The sequence below is a fragment of the Dicentrarchus labrax genome, unplaced genomic scaffold, assembly GCF_905237075.1.
Source record: "Dicentrarchus labrax unplaced genomic scaffold, dlabrax2021, whole genome shotgun sequence".
NCBI lineage: Eukaryota > Metazoa > Chordata > Actinopteri > Moronidae > Dicentrarchus > Dicentrarchus labrax.
In genome coordinates this window covers 36,524-53,964 of record NW_026136717.1, presented here as the reverse complement: position 1 = coordinate 53,964, position 17,441 = coordinate 36,524, and the positions used below count along the sequence as shown (strand labels likewise).

General features: G+C 39.8%; 4 protein-coding genes across 10 annotated transcripts in view; 1 reads left to right on the top strand and 3 right to left on the bottom strand.

Annotated features, from left to right (window-relative positions):
* The window catches only part of LOC127379579 (trichohyalin-like), a 175,195-nt gene that overhangs the window by 128,770 nt on the left and 28,984 nt on the right, over nt 1-17,441 (bottom strand). The gene's annotated exons all lie outside the window — the stretch shown is intronic.
* LOC127379588 (Fc receptor-like protein 5) overlaps nt 1-17,441 on the top strand; it is a 44,779-nt gene that overhangs the window by 5,411 nt on the left and 21,927 nt on the right. The gene's annotated exons all lie outside the window — the stretch shown is intronic.
* Nucleotides 2,647-6,657, bottom strand: LOC127379602 (stonustoxin subunit beta-like). Its single transcript, XM_051429415.1, has 2 exons — nt 6,421-6,657; nt 2,647-3,320 (listed from the first exon to the last, which is right to left on the bottom strand). Exons 1-2 carry the CDS (start codon nt 6,509-6,511, stop codon nt 2,788-2,790), a joined length of 624 nt encoding a protein of 207 aa, XP_051285375.1. The 5' UTR covers nt 6,512-6,657; the 3' UTR covers nt 2,647-2,787.
* On the bottom strand, nt 14,277-17,137 carry LOC127379589 (uncharacterized). The gene is made up of 6 exons (XM_051429401.1): nt 17,078-17,137; nt 16,351-16,569; nt 16,113-16,220; nt 15,501-15,579; nt 15,125-15,353; nt 14,277-14,983 (listed from the first exon to the last, which is right to left on the bottom strand). Exons 2-6 carry the CDS (start codon nt 16,548-16,550, stop codon nt 14,523-14,525), a joined length of 1,077 nt encoding a protein of 358 aa, XP_051285361.1. The 5' UTR covers nt 16,551-16,569; nt 17,078-17,137; the 3' UTR covers nt 14,277-14,522.

Genomic DNA, 17,441 nt, shown 5'->3' with positions numbered 1-17,441 from the left:
TTTAATAAATTTGCAAAAATTTCTACATTTGTTTTTTTCTGTCAAGATGGGGTGCTGAGTGTACATTAATGAGAAATAAAATGAACTTTTTTGATTTTAGCAAATGGCTGCAATGAAACAAAGAGTGAAAATTTTAAAGTGGTCTGAATACTTTCCGTACCCACTGTATATTTGAATATTAACAGGCATTATTCCGGGTGCAGGTGGGGTGTTTTTTTTTTGTTTTTTTTTTTTGTCTTTTCGTTTCACTTTGTATGTATATTTTAGGAAAGGGCTTTGGCTCTCGGGGTAGATTAAAGTTTATGTGGAAAAATGGCATATATTCGTTTTAGAGGAGGCCCTAACTGAATTGTGAGAGGGAGCATAAATGGAAAACACATTAGTGAATGTGTGCTATGCTGGCAGCGTGGCTTTAGGGATGGCAGTGTCAGTCAGTAAGTCCACCACTTTGGCCCTGAATATCTCAGCAACTATGATGGACTGTACATTAACCTCAGTTCTGTTCTTAATAAAACATTATTAGTAGTTAAACTGTAATTGAGTTTTTCCACTGTATTTTACTTTATATTCCACTATATTTATTAGTTACGTTGCATATTCCAATTGTTGATACAAAAATAAATCAGTTAATGAATTCTGATTGAATTCTGATATTATTATAGATTGAGTTACCCATTCAGCCATTCTACCTGAATTAACTACGCTGAGTCCAGTAAGGAACTCATAATTACAACAACTGGCAGCATACCTGGCAGGAAGCCGCAGGGGATTGTGGGATAATTCTCCATATTTATAATTTAAAAGATGTTATATTATGTGAAGTTGAATTAGAGGTTGAAGAGGCTGACATTGTAATTAAAACATCACTGGTTTGAGTTTCTGTCCAAATAAATGTTCATTAATTCAAAAAGATTATTATCTGATTGTTTGGTTCAAACCTTTAGAGGATACAATTATTTACCCAGAAAACAAACATGTGCAAAGCATGATGGGAATATTTACAGTGTTTCAGATTAATCTTTTGGATTAGAAAACTGAAATGTGTTAATCTTTATTCATTCAGATACTTTCAACAATAATCCACAAATATAAAATCAGTTTTTCCTTCAGAACATCAGCTTGTTGCAGAGTAACAGCATTATGAGCTTGTCCACCAGAGGGCACCGACGGTCACAACTCTTTCGTTCACCATCAGTCACAAACTGCGACTCTTCAGTTTGGATCTCTGTGGGTTGAAAAGCCTCAAATATATCACTGTTCACTCACAGCAAAAGTTTCAGCCATTCATCAGGGCAAATAAACAATAGTTGCCTCAGTGTGGTTATACCATATTCACTGTGCAATCTATTGCCCATGTGCAACTGCTGCTACTATTTATGTTATCTGTTGTTGTGGATTCTTGTTTTTTTCTCTTGTACAGTGTTTTTTATTATTTCCCTACCCTTACTGTTTTTATACTGTTTTTTTTTTTTCTATCCACTTTGCTGCTGTAACATTGGAATTTCCCCATTGTGGGACAAATAAAGGAATATCTATCTTTCTAAGTAGTCACATGATCAGTGTGTGACAGTTGCGTTGAGACAATTCATGGATGACTTGAATAAAACCTTACAGAAAGACAAGATCATACTTTGTATGCTTTATTAAACAAATTGCCACCACAGTAGTCAGTAACTGAGTATATTTCACTGACTGTTTCTGCCCAATAAAACTATAACTAACTACTTTTACTAAAAGAAGGATCTAAATACAGGGGGTTACAGACTGAATAAATACATAATAAAGTAGATCAGTTTAACATTGTCTGATGGACTGTAAAATATATACTATTTTAATAGTATATATATCAACAGATCAAAATGATCTACTTGGTTTGATTCACTGACATAAAGATGAGTGTACAAAAATAATAAAAATCAATAAACTTAGTCTCCTATCTACACATAAAAACCCTTTTTCCCTCTGTATTACTATTCCTTTTATTCAGCAGGAGCTATGGGGTTACCAACACCTGTTCTAGGGTAGTATGTTCTGCAGGGTAGCTCAAATTCAAAGCTTTCATTGCTTATACAGAGTATGCATGATAATAACATAAGCAGCTACATTTTAAAAAAAGATTCTCATTGGTTATGAAGAGTGTGCATTCACAGAGCATTTATGACCTACGTAAGCAGGATGAGGTTTCTGTCTCTTAAGAAAAGTCAAAAATAGCAAAAATGAAGGTTTGTGATTGTGGAATGCCAACAATAAAATCAAGTGAATGATGTAGAAGTCATTAGCTTCAGCAGAGGAATAATCAGTAAAAGCTTAAACTTATTAGTCTGACTTTATATCTGTGCTGTTCGGAAATCCACCAACTCTCTGAACTTTACAGCCTTTCATTGACTCTTTACTTTGACAATATTGATGTGGTTCCCAGCATCATTTATTATCGAGAATCATCCCAATGATGTTGAAGTTCAACGGCACTACATTTGTTTGTACATTCCTTCCAAAGATGATGAATTTAGTTTGTTCAAATCGAGGCCACTCTTGTAATTATTCTTCCTGTTTTAAGGCAACACAATTTTTGAAAGAGTAGATTATCTTTCCTCTAGCACCCCCCTCAAACTCAGACCCTACCTACATTCTGAGATAGCACCCCCCCCTCGGGTCTGATTTGTCTCGTATAGTTTCTTAGTTTTTTTCTATCTCTGCGTCTGCAGGCTGCAAATTATCCCCAAACATTCATCCCTTCATCCCAGCATCCTTTGCTCTCTCTTCCTCTCTATCACAGTAAACTCCCTCCTACAGAGAACACAGAAATGCTGAGGAGTCAGACCAGTCACACCAGAACCCAAATCCAGGATAAAGAGGTTCAGTGAATGTGGTGTTGAAGGTGTGGAGGTGGATCAGTGTGTCAGAGGAGACTGTGTAGAAGGACAGAGTGCCAGAGGGACAGTCCACATACACTGCTACTCTACCAGAGGAGGACGAGGAGGAGATGGCTGTTCTTCTGTCGTTGTGCCAGACAGAGTAACCATCATTATAGCAGCTCAGACACCAAGACTGACCATTCCTTCCAAACAAACCATTAGCTCCATTTCCTCTCCTGCTGATTCCTCTGTAACTCACTGATATAGAAACTCCTCCTCTCCACTCCACCTCCCAGTAACAGCGACCAGTCAGACCATTTCTACACAGCAGCTGAGGAAAGTAGTCAAATTTCTCTGGATGATCAGGATATAACTGATCCTCCCCACATATCATCTTCCTGTTGTTGTCAGACAGTTTGATCTTTCTGTTCACTGTGTTTGTGTCGACTGTGAGTTCACAGGAATCTGATGGAGAGAACAAGACACAATACAGCTGCAGTTATTGATTGATCACTCTGATTCCAAATGTGAAAAACTTAAATAAAAACACAATGCAATGATTTGCAAATCCTTTTTGACCCATATCCAAATAGATACAGTAGAAACAACATATACAGTGGGTACGGAAAGAATTCAGACCCCTTTAGAACCCAAAGATCACTGTGGCTGAGCTCCAGAGATGCAGTAGGGAGATGGGAGAAAGTTCCACAAAGTCAACTATCACTGCAGCCCTGCACCAGTCAGGGCTTTATGGCAGAGTGGCCCGACGGAAGCCTCTCCTCAGTGCAAGACATATGAAAGCCTGCATAGAGTTTGCCAAAAAACACATGAAGGACTCCCAGACTATGAGAAATAAGATTCTCTGGTCTGATGAGACCAAGATTGAACTTTTTGGCTTAATTCTAAGCGGTATGTGTGGAGAAAACCAGGCACTGCTCATCACCTGCCCAATACAATCCCAACAGTGAAACATGGTGGTGGCAGCATTATGCTGTGGGGGTGTTTTTCAGCTGCAGGGACAGGACGACTGGTTGCAATTGAAGGAAAGATGAATGCGGCCAAGTACAGAGATATCCTGGAAGAAAACCTCTTCCAGAGTGCTCAGGACCTCAGACTGGGCCGAAGGTTCACCTTCCAACAAGACAATAACCCTAAGTACACAGCTAAAATAACAAAGGAGTGACTTGAACAACTCTGTGACCATTCTTGACTGGCCCAGCCAGAGCCCTGACCTAAACCCAATTGAGCATCTCTGGAGAGATCTGAAAATGGCTGTCCACCAACGTTCACCATCCAACCTGACAGAACTGGAGAGGATCTGCAAGGAAGAATGGCAGAGGATCCCCAAATCCAGGAGTGAAAAACCTGTTGCATCATTCCCAAGAAGACTCATGGCTGTAGAAGCTCAAAAGGGTGCTTCTACTCAATACTGAACAAAGGGTCTGAATACTTATGACCATGTGATATTTCAGTTTTTCTTTTTTAATAAATTTGCAAAAAATTCTACATTTCTGTTTTTTTCTGTCAAGATGGGGTGCTGAGTGTACATTAATGAGAAATAAAATGAACTTTTTTGATTTTAGCAAATGGCTGCAATGAAACAAAGAGTGAAAAAAATAATGGGGTCTGAATACTTTCCGTACCCACTGTATATCATTCAAATGAAAGAACTTAGGTTCATCATTAACAGGTTAATTGGTAGCAGGTGACAGTGTCATCATAGGGTATGAAAGGGGCATCCTGGAAAGGCTCAGTGGTTCACAAGCAAGGATGGTCTGTAAAAAGTATGAGGGCTAATAGTCCAACAGTTTAAGAACAACTGTGAAGAAGATGTAGCTTGGCGACAGAGCTGAGGAGCTAATGCCTCTTTATGTAATCTCCACATTTCTGTTCAGTACAGTAATGTTAGAAACATGTTGCAAACTACCAACCAAAGCAAACTTATCTGCTTTGCTTCCGACTTATACTAAAAATATTCCATGACACTCAATTAATAGTAATACAGTTGACTAAAATATACCAGAGGAAATGATTAGAAAACCAGTGCTACAACGATGAAAGCTATATTCAACCCCTTTACTGACTTGTGCTAGATGCACTTCACCAATGACAGCTGGACTGGGAATAGAGATGTAACATACATCTTTTCCAGGTGAATCTAGCAGATGTGTGTTAGAAAGAGGGCATAATCTTGGCGTGTTCATGAGTCATGGTGGAGTGAGGCAAAGTTCAGGTAGCCTAAACCCTAACCACTAGAGGGGGTCTTTTTCAGAACAGTGTTTCTAAACACTGTTTCAAGGAATTGTTTTCATCATCTACAATCCATAATATTATTAAAAGATTCAGAGAATCTGGAGAAATCTCTGCACCTAAAGGGGCCAAAAACCAATCATCAGTCAGTCAAGCTCATGAAGTTGGCAGATGATAATACCCTCACCAGACTCTTCTGGTGGAGTTGAGTCCACCTACAGGTGGGAGATTGACCATCTGGTGACCTAGTGCAGCCAGAACAACCTGGAGCACACGCTGTACTTAATTCCTAGGGAGTTGGATTGGATCGACTTCATGTTTAACAACCACAGCACTGCATCAGTATACCAAGGCAAATTCCTTGTATATGAAACCTAATTGGCAATAAACTTGATTTTGATTCTGATTCTGTTACATTCGATCACTCAGGTGGGACTGCATTAAAAAACAGCATGATTGTATAAAGGATATTTCTACATGGGCCCAGGTTCAGCGCTGCATCTACAAATACAAGTTAAGACTCTACCATGCAAAGTGATAGTTGTACTGTATATCATCAACATCCGGAAAAGTGTGCTGTGGTCTAATGAGTCCCTATTTCAAACTGTTTTTGGATATCAACGATGTGTCTTCTGGGATAACTGTGTGGCGCATTATGAAGCGCAAAATGGACAATGGAGACCCTGAACTGTTCAGCAATTATAACGAATATTTAAGTAAGAATGTTAAATTTCACCTTTAACTTAAACAATCATTTTGATCATCAAAGTCGAGTCTGTAGGATTTCGTGGCATCTAGTATTGTATTTGCTAATTGCAAACCCTTCTCCTCACCCTCTTTTTCCTAGCACGACGAAGAAACTATGATGGCCACGAAACTCGTGAAAAATGTGAAAGTACCTGTCTAGAGTCAGTGTATGGTTTGTCCGTTCTGGGCAAAACATGAAACATACCAGTTCAACATGGCGGATTCCACCGGAATAGGACCCGCTCCCTCTGTACATCTCATTCTAAGGTAACAGTTATTCATCATTTTTATTTATTATACTTATTTTCAGCTGATTATTCACTAATGATAACATACCTGTGAATATTACATTTCTAGATATTAGACCATTAAATATCTTGTCTTTGTACTGTTTTCAATTGAAAATAGGTCAAACGGGATTGGCAAATTGCAAATGCATTCAGTTTTGGAATCAGGGTACTATCTGCTGATCATTGATTGGCAGTTTGATGATGACATCAGAGCTGTGAATGAGTGATGTCACAGTGTGAAGATGGTTGAATGTGTGCTGCTTTGTTTTCACACTTACACTTCCTCAGACCTGGTCTCAACCATCGGACTCCAGCAGGCTCCACCCTGAAAGGAGGAGGGGGGTCAGAGCAGCATGGAAACATGGACATTACATCGCTCTCATACACAGAGGTTATTCTCTATAAATGGACTTACATCTTCACATAGAGCACTTATTATTAATCAGCTGATAGTCTTTCAGAGAAAGTAGCCTGAAATTGCAGCAGAGCCACAAAACCTCTTATGGAGGAGGTTAGATAAACAGCAATTTCTTTTTTTTCATTTTCTCTTTATTTAGAATCACACTTAACACATTCCACATAGTTTGATGGAAATATACAGTGATTCACCTTACAATTTTTTTTATATATAAAAATATATATGCTAAGGCGAGAATAAAATAAAAAATTACGAGCAGTTAAACAAAAGAAGGGCGTTTAGGAGCAATATACATTTTCCACTTTTCCCAAATTTCCTCAAATCAAGTTTTCTCTAGTCTCACAGAAAAGGTAATTATTTCCATAACATAGATCTCGTAAATAATGTCATACCATTCCTCTATAGATGGGCTATTTGGCTTAAGCCATTTCTTTGTAATTGCTTTTTTAGCAGCTACGCTCAGAATACCAAACAAGTATTTTGTTTTACTATTTACAGATGTTGAGTGTAGAAAACCAAAGAGAAGTTCGTCCCAATTAAAAGCAATTTTCGTTCCAAATATCATCACTAATTCTGTGTAGACCTTATGCCAGAAAACATTTACAATTGGACAGGCCCAGAACAAGTGGTAATGGTTTGCTTCCTGAGAACCACATTTTCTCCAGCAACTGGAGGAACCTGAGTGATGAGACTGCTGAACAGGTGAAATAAAATATCTGCTGAGACTCTTCCAGCCAAACACTCTCCAAGAGATTGAGCTTGATATCTTCCACTGAAATTCACAATATTTGGTCCAGACTTCCTCTGTGATGCAACCGTTGGTTTCGCTTTTTTGTTTAATGTAGATGTTACTATTCGTCTTAACTACTTGGAGTCCCTTAACTAAGTATTTGGGTCTTTTGACTATTCAATTTGTACCCCAAGACTGCGTCAAAGACATCCAGAAAAGACATTAGTTTCAATATTGAAGTCTCTGGGTGTGACAAATAGATTAAAATGTCGTCCACAAACAGATATTTTATGTTCTAGTCCTAGCATTTTTTATACCTGTAATGCTATTATCTTGAGTAATCCTTTGGCTTAAAGCTTCAATAAATCAATAAATATTGCAAAAAGTAGAGGACTAATTGGACAGCCCTTTGGTCCGTGTATGTTTTGGTCATTGGATTTTCCTTTCAGAAACGGATATTAAAAAACAGAAAACGAGTGGTTATTTGATTTTCGTTTTAAAATACAAAAATTAAAATTGAAATACAAGGCGTTTTTCTTTTTGATGGTCAAAAAGGGATGAGCGAACTTAAAAAAATTATTCGATTTTCATTTTCTATTTCATATAACAAAAAATAAAATCACTAGAAAACAGAAACAGAAAAAAGGCCTGTTTTTTCATATTCTGAGACCGGATGTTGTCATTTACAGGACGGTGCTGTGTAGAAGAAACAGTAGGCTAGTAGACTGCGGTCAATCCAGCCGTGAGTCCGATCTCCGTGGTCAAATCAGCCGCACCTAAATGTCCAGTGTACAAGTATTCTCAGCATTATGGTAAATGCGGAGAAACAGCGTATATAGGTTTTCAAAATAAAGGTATTTAGAACAGTAAGCTATAATTAAAATATGTTACATTAAAGTGTTTTATGCGCCCCTAATGAATAAAAAAAAACTTTATATCAAGTATCTTTACTGCACCAGTGTGGAGAAATGCCAAAATAAAAGTCTCATATTTATGCCTCCAGAGATTGCATATTTGACCATATTTGAGCTACTGTAAAAACATATTGCTCAGTGTTTCCTGGCTACTGATGGTGTATTTGACTTTTACACATATGAGACTACAAACATACTTAATATCAAGCATTTTTACTGTACCAATTTGGAGAAATTGAAGAATAAAAGTCCCATATTTATACTTCCAGATTCCATATTTTCTTATATTTGAGCTACTGTAAAAAAAAACTGTATGTGGAACCACCTGCAACAGCTGTCACACTGAATAATATAAAAAATAATATGTGAGGAAGAGACAGTAGGTACAATGGTGTTTTGAAGTTAAACCTAATTCTTTTTCCCTTTTACCTACAAATGGACACAGCAGAGCAGCAAAATAAGAAGAATGTGGACTGGCATTTCATTTTGTGTGAAAAGTAAACAAATTAGAATTGTGTAGGATTTTGTGTTTAGTGTTTAGTGTTTATATTATCAAGATGTTAAACATTTGTGTGAAATTTTGTCATGATTACTGCAGCATTATTGAAGTATAATGAAAATGCTTCACCCATAGCCTGGAAATGTTGAGCAATATGTTTTTACAGTAGCTCAAAAATATAAGAAAATATGGAATCTGGAAGTATAAATATGGGACTTTTATTCTTCAATTTCTCCAAATTGGTACAGTAAAAATGCTTGATATTAAGTATGTTTGTACTCTCATATGTGTAAAAGTCAAATATACCATCAGTAGCCAGGAAACACTGAGTAATATGTTTTTACAGTACCTCAAATATGGTCAAATATGCAATCTCTGGAGGCATAAATATGAGACTTTTATTTTGGCATTTCTCCACACTGGTGCAGTAAAGATACTTGATATAAAGTTTTTTTTTATTCATCAGTGGCACAAGACTTTAATGTAACATATTTTAATTATAGCTTACTGTTCTAAATACCTTTATTTTGAAAACCAGAAGTAAATACGCTGTTTCTCCGCATTTACCATAATGCTGAGAATACTTGTACACTCTAAATTTAAGTGCGGCTGATTTGACCACGGAGATCGGACTCACGGCTGGATTGACCGCAGTCTACTAGCCTACTGTTTCTTCTACACAGCACCGTCCTGTAAATGACAACATCCGGTCTCAGAATATGAAACAACAGGCCTTTTTTCTGTTTCTGTTTTCTAGTGATTTTATTTTTTGTTATATGAAATAGAAAATGAAAATCGAATAATTTTTTAAATTTCGCTCATCCCTTTCTGACCATGAAAAAGAAAAACGCCTTGTATTTCAATTTTAATTTTTGTATTTTAAAACGAAAATCAAATAAGCACTCGTTTTCTGTTTTTTAATACCCGTTTCTGAAAGGAAAATCCAATGACCAAAACATACACGGACCCCCTTTCTAGTCCCTCTTTCCAGACCAAATGAGCTTGAGATTTTCTCATTTATTTTTACCCTTGCCCTTGGGTCATTATATAGTGCTCGAATGGTCATGATAAAAGTCTGATGAAATCCAAATTTCCATAATACGCTAAATAGAAACTCCCAATTGACCCGATCGAAAGCCTTTTCTGCGTCAAGGCTCAGCAAGACTGCCTGGGTGTTATTTTTAACTATATGTTCGGTAACATGGAGTTTTCTACGGATATTGTCCTGAGTCTGCCTTTGTTGTAGAAAACCTGTCTGATCCAAACTTATTATCTGGGGAAGGATGTTTTCAAGTCTTTTTGCCAAAATATGAGTGATGATCTTATAGTCCTGGTTCAGTGCACTTATCGGCTGATAGCTGCCACAATCAAGCATATCTTTACCCTCTTTCGGTATTAAAGAAATCACTGCTTCTCTCCAAGAAGGTGGAGTTATGCCAGTCTTGAGTACATGATTATATGTGACTTCATCATACGAATCAGGAGGTCTTTCATTTCCTTATACCACTCAGATGGGTACCCATCTGGACCAGCAGCCTTATTTGGTTTCAAGTTTTCTTCATCTGTAATTACCCCGATTAGAGCCCTATTTTGATCATCCTTCACTTTTGGTAATTTTATCAGGTTGAAGAAAGCATCCATCCTTGTTTCATCTATTCTAGGCTGAGAGTATAGGTTTTTTATAAAAGGTTTCAAATGATTGATGAATTTCTTTAGTTTTACAGTGTATAGAATTTGTTGTAGGGTCCTTTATTTTGAAAATTGTGTTTTCTGCTTGTCGCTTTTTTAGCCTGTAAACCAGTCCAAGCCAATCCCTTTGCGTGGAGCCTGTATCCTCGCAGGTACCATGTTTACTGTGTCTTCCGCCGTATCGCCAAGTCAGCTGGCTGACTCGGTCCAGGAGGGACGTCAGAGTTTTTAAAATGGTCACCGATATCCCCCCTCTCTGCCATGTCTGCCGTCGCCACCTCCGCCGAGTTATAGATGACCGTACCGTAAAACACCCTCAGTCTGGCCGGAAACGGAGTCTGAAATCTTATATTTTTCTCCTTCAGGGGCGGCTTTCACCTCTTTATATTCCCTTTGCTTCCTCAGCAGCTCCGGTGCGTAGTCGTGATCCAGGTGTACCCTCTTTCCTTGAAAATCAAACCCCTTCCACTCCCAGGCTATTCTCAGCATGTCCTCCTTCGTTCTGTAACTTGAAAACTTGTCCACAATGGATCTCGACAGCGTTTCGGTCGGGGGCTTCGGCGCGAGCGTCCGGTGCGCTCTCTAAATATGTAGTGCAGTAGTGGGGGGGAGCCCTTCATTAATAAATCCTTCACAAAAGAAATCATTGTGGTGACATTATCTTCAGCTCCTTCTTTTACCCCATGTAGCCTGATTTAGCTTCCATCTGCTCCTGAAGTTTCGCCAGCTGCGCCAATACATCCTCCATTGACTGGATCCGTGTCTCGGCCGTAGTGATCTGCTCCTCGATTTCTTCCACTCTTTTGTTCATGTTGTTAATATCTTCTTTAATGCTGTTTAATTGCTGAGTGGAGTCTCTCCTGAATTCTCACAGCTCTTTTAGAATAACACCTAGGTGTACGCCGTGGCTTAGCTCCGAGTCCGTGTCCACGTGCTCGTCTTCCTCCATATTGCTGCGAGCTTGTGATATCTTATCATCCTCCTCTTCGTCGAGGTTTCTACTTTTAGTGTGTTTCTTCTTGTCTTTTTTGGACATCATTTTAGGCATTATTATCGGGACCTGTCGCTCTCGATAAACAGCAATTTCATCACCTCACCTTGGCACGATGCTGGTTACTGTTCCCTGACTAATTCTGACTGATCATCTGATGTAAGACACAAACAGTTTGCTGAAAAAAAAAAAACTGTGCAAATTGATGTGCAAAATACCGATAGGAATGGACAATTTCTATCTTACTGTTTACTGTTTTACACCGTTTATTGTAGCTACTGTTAATTTTATATATATATATATATATATTGTATCTTCTATTTTATTTTTGATTCTATTCTTAAGGTTAGGGATTTTAATTTTAGCCTCATGCATGTTTAATGTATACTTTATATTTTATCTCCTATTTTATTTTTAATTCTATTCTTAAGGTTAGGCGTTAAAATTTTAGTCTAATGTATGTTTAATGTATGTTTTGTATTTTGTATGCTACTGGATACTTGAATTTCCCTCGGGATAAATAAAGTATCTATCTATCTATCTATCTATCTATCTATCTATCAATAGACCTCTCCATACCTGAGACTGTCCAGTCTCCACTGTGGATCCTCTGGTGCAGCAGACAGTAGCGCCACTCCTGAGTCTCCTGGATGATTGTAGCTGAGGTCCAGCTCTCTCAGATGGGAGGGGTTGGAGTTCAGAGCTGAGGCCAGAAAAGCACAGCCTTCCTCTGTGATCAGACAGCTTGACAGCCTGAAAAACACACAAAACAACACAAACTGAGGGTGCTATGAAGGTTACTGCAATACAACAGTACCGAAGCCTACTGTTGAGCTCATTACTTCTATCATCACATGGTATTACAGTAACCTGGCCTTATGTACCCAGCTGCTGTGTTGTCTCCTGTTGGCGCCCTACTACTCTTGAAGCAGCGCATCCTTCACTAGAACACTGCTTTTTAGACTACTTGGACCTTTAAATATGAAGACTCTGCCCTTTTCCTTAAGGTTCATGGTTTGCATGCTGCTAATGAGAGTAAACATGGTTACAAACACAAAGCCTGCCATCTGACTTTACAAGGACCAGCAAGGACTGTTAGACTTAATTCTTAATTCTGTTTAACACACTGTTAATCTAATTTCACACACACAAAAACAAAACCACACACGCAGATACAAAATTCTGCCTGACATGTTCCTTTATCTCTGACCAACATAATGTTTCTGGCTCAGCTGAACATATTTTCAAAACAAAAACACATTCCTTCTGGCACGTAACCACACACACACCTTTATCTTTAGATTTCATGTTGTGTGTTTTTCCAGTTTTGCGTGTGATTGACAGCAAGGACAAACATGGCCATTGATGTAGGTTTTTTGGTTGCTGAAGGAAGGGAAGGGACTGAGGGCAGACATGGATAGAGTCTAGAAACTAACTAAAGACCTTACTCAGGTGAGGAATATCTCCATTTATTGAACAGAAATGGTAACTGATTAATCCTGACCTGAGAGTTTCCAGTGTACAATGTGGACTCTTGAGTCCAGTAGACAAGAGCTTCAGTCCTGAATCCTGCAGGTTGTTGTTACTCAGGTCCAGCTCTCTCAGATTAGAGGACTGGGAGCTGAGAACCGAGGACAGAGCTGCACAGCTTCTCTCTGAGAGGTTACAGCCACTCAGTCTGTAGAGACAATACAAAGGAAAATAAAAGTAGTAAGGTTTATTATTTCCTGTTATATAGCAGAAAATATAGCAGACTCTTTAAAATGTGACCAATAAATCCAACTCTGTCTGTACTTACAGAGCTTTGTTGGAGGCTTTGACCACTGGCAGCAGCCTCAGAAGAGCCTCCTCTGAACCAGAGTATTTCTTCAGGTCAAACGCATCCAGATCTGTTTCTGATGACAGTAAGATGAAGACCAGAGCTGACCACTGAGCAGGAGACAGTTTATCTATGGAGAGACTTCCTGAACTCAAGTACTGTTGGATCTCCTCCACTAGAGAATGATCATTCAGTTCATTCAGACAGTGGAACAGATTGATGCTTCTCTCTGCAGAGAGATTCTTACTGATCTTCTTCTTGATGTACTGGACTGTTTCCTGATTGGTCTGTGAGCTACTTCCTGTCTGTGTCAGCAGACCTCGTAGGAGATTATGATTGGTCTGCAGTGAAAGGCCCAGGAGGAAGCGGAGGAACAAGTCCAGGTGTCCATTTCGACTCTGTAAGGCCTTGTCCACAGCACTCTGGTAGAATTGTGTCTCTGCAGATTCATCTTTTCTTGTTTCAAACTTCTGGGAGGTTGATTGTTGTTCTGCCAGCAGATTGACTCCAGAGTTGATGAATGTCAGATGGACATGAAGAGCAGCCAGAAACTCCTGAACACTCAGATGGACGAAGCAGAAGACCTTGTCCTGGTACAGTCCTCTCTCCTCTATAAAGATCTGTGTGAACACTCCTGAGTACACTGAGGCTGCTCCGATATCGATGTCACACTCTGTCAGGTCTGATTTATAGAAGATCAGGTTGCCTTTCTGCAGCTGCTCAAAAGCCAGTTTTCCCAGAGACTCAATCATCTTCCTTGTCTCTGGACTCCATTGTGGATCTGTCTCAGCTCCTCCATCATACTTTACGTTCTTCAGTTTGGACTGAACCACCAGGAAGTGGATGAACATCTCAGTCAGGCTCTTGGGCAGCTCTCCTCCCTCTCTGGTCTTCAACACATCCTCCAGAACTGTAGCAGTGATCCAGCAGAAGACTGGGATGTGGCACATGATGTGGACGCTTCGTGATGTCTTGATGTGGGAGATGATTCTGTTGGCCTGCTTCTGATCTCTGAACCTCTTCCTGAAGTACTCCTTCTTCTGTGGGTCAGTGAACCCTCTGACCTCTGTCATCATGTCAACACACTCAGGAGGGATCTGATTGGCTGCTGCAGGTCGTGTGGTTATCCAGAGACGAGCAGAGGGAAGCAGTTTTCCCCTGATGAGGTTTGTCAGCAGCACATGCACTGAGGTGGACTTTGTAACATCAGTCAGGATCTCAGTGTTGTTGAAGTCCAGAGGAGGTCGACATTCATCCAGACCGTCAAAGATGAACACAACCTGGAACTCTTCAAACCTGTAGATTCCTGCTTCTTTGGTTTCAGTAAAGAAGTGATGAACAAGTTCCACCAAGCTGAACTTTTTTCTCTTTCAGCACATTCAGCTCTCTGAAAGTGAATGGAAATGTGAACTGTATGTCTTGGTTGGCTTTGTCTTCAGCCCAGTCCAGAGTGAACTTCTGTGTTAAAACTGTTTTCCCAATGCCAGCCACTCCCTTTGTCATCACTGTTCTGATTGGTTTATCTCTTCCAGGTGAGGGTTTAAAGATGTCTTCTTGTCTGATTGTTGTTTCTGGTCTGTTTGGTTTTCTGGATGCTGTTTCAATCTGTCTGACCTCATGTTCATCATTGACCTCTGCTGTCCCTCCCTCTGTGTTGTAGAGCTCTGTGTAGATCTGGTTCAGAACGGTTGGGTTTCCTGCTTTAGCAATCCCCTCAAACACACACTGGAACTTCTTCTTCAAGTTGGATTTAAGTTCACGCTGGAAACAAAGTGGATGTCCTGAATGAACACACAAGAAAATATTTTAACATTTTATTTCCTTAAATAATGAGTATGTGAATATATTTTGGTCCTTCTGTTGAGACATCAGTAAATGTCTCATTTATCCAGCGAGTTAAATCTTTACAGAAATCCTCTTACTGCTCTGCAGATGGCCAGCCAGCTCCTCCTGCTTCATTCTCCTCAGGAAGTGCAGTGTGATCTTCAGAAATGCCTCTCTGCTGCTCTTCCTGTGCTCTTCATCCTCGCTGTCCAACACCTCCTCATTCTCCCTCTGACTCTCTAAGCATTCTTGGTAATCTGAACTCAGAACCTTCTGGATCTTCTTCAGCTCGTTCTTCACAAAAGTGACAATGTTGTCCTCCAGCAGCTGGAACAGAATATTATATGAATGACTCAATCATGGAAGCAAACATCAGATCCATGTTGGACTGACAATCCACTGGTCTAAAAAGAGCAGCATGGAGATTATTGTGAATACAATAGATGTAAAAGTAGTTGTTGTCCATGTACAGACCATAAATATGGAGTCCAGGTGTGTTTGATGCTGCTGGGCAGACTGACCACTGGGAACCTCTGAGCTCTCCTGGTCCACTCTGTGGAGGAATCATGAAGAATGAGCTCACATTATGTCTGTCCACACAGAGACAAACACAAGGTAAAGGTCCATGAAGTGATATTTGGATGTGAACAGTGAATCTGATGACTCCCTGTAGTGGTAAAGGTTTACTAGTCCTGCTGATCCCACTGAGAATCAACAGCTCAGTTTGGTTCAGCCCCAACAGCTCTCACCAACCCCTCCATATAGCTCTCCCTCCCTCACTGTACACTGTACAGCCTGGAGCAAGGCACATAGATAGAGCCTCCAGCTGCTCTGTGCCTAACCCTAACCCCCCCGGTCTTTTTCATTCTACACACAACTATTTCTGAAGTCATCACTGTGAATGTTTTCAGGAGAGACTGTGGTCTGTTATCATATTTACATGATATCATGTCTCCACCCTCTCCTTGACAATCGGCTTTACACAACACTTTTCAGACGTGGTCTGACGAGACGTCCTACATACGTATTTTACATTATTTATTATTTTCTACCATAACCCAACTCTTACTGCCAGTTACAGGTTACCTCTGATCAGCCGACGGAGGGACTCCTTTAAACTCAATCATATCTATCTTTGACCTGTCACTCTTGAAGGACAGACAGCTGGGTTCAGGACAGTCTGGCTGCTGGAGCCTGAAACAGAAACAGCACAGATACATTGTGATACATGTTGGGTAGAAACTGGTGAAGAATATATTCAGTCTTTTAACACAGACACAAACATTGTGTCACAAATGACTTTTAGTCAGGTTTACATTTTTACCTTCCATCAGCATGTTGTCTAAAAACAAGAGGATTCTTCATGGACTCATCACTCTTCATGGACACACAGCTGGGGTCAGGTTCAGGTCCAGGTCCAGGTTCATGTTCAGGTTCAGGTCCAGGTCCAGGTGTGTCATGTTCCCCGAACAGAGTGCTTTTAGAGGAAGGGACTCCCTCCTCTCTGTGCTCACACTGACTCATAGCAAGTGTGTCCACTTTTCTTTTTTTTAGACATCACATTACCAAACACACACACACACACACACACACACGCACATGGACACCGATTAAAACGTTAATGTAAATGAAACCTCTGATATTGGCAGAGCAAACCCCGCAACTAGCAGACCGGTGTGCAAGCAAGATGGAGTGACAGCGGGGACGGCCAATCACACAAGAAACGGCAGCTTGTGGGCGGGTCTAAACTAACAGGCTTCAGCTCTTGGTCCTAGTGCTTGACGAGTCTCTGTTTACGATAGAGTAACATTGTTTTTGGACGGTAAAAACTGCAGGGGACCCGGGACCCGGGACCCCCCAATTACGTCCGTGTCCATACCATAATAAACCGGCGTGTATGATCGCAGCACGCGCGGCATGGTTATCTTTTCCTTTCCTGATCCGGTTCTACTAACGCAAGAGAACATGTTAACTGATATCATCATCAGAGCAGAATAAGCTCAATGTTTTTACCAATCAGAGATCGATATATTGATATATTTATGAGTTACCTGTAACAACTGCAGACAGGTTGAAGTCACGGTGAAATTGATTTAATTCTGCGTCACAACCAGTAATGAAACCGAAATTGACCTGGGAGCTGCTTTGACGTCACGGTTGGCATGGCAACGGCGGGAACTCAAGAGGAACCAGGACCCAAGTTGAAACGGGACAGTTCCCTCATATCAGCAGCTCATAAACTTTACTGGTCTGCTACATATATAATGAACCATTTTAATTAATCCTAAACTAAATTATAATAAGTTTAGTCCCTAAAACCGATAAGGTAATTATTGTAGGTGGTTTTAATATTCATGTCAATAAAACTTTATTGATTTAAATAAAAACTTTTTGGTTGCAAACATTATTTTAGTA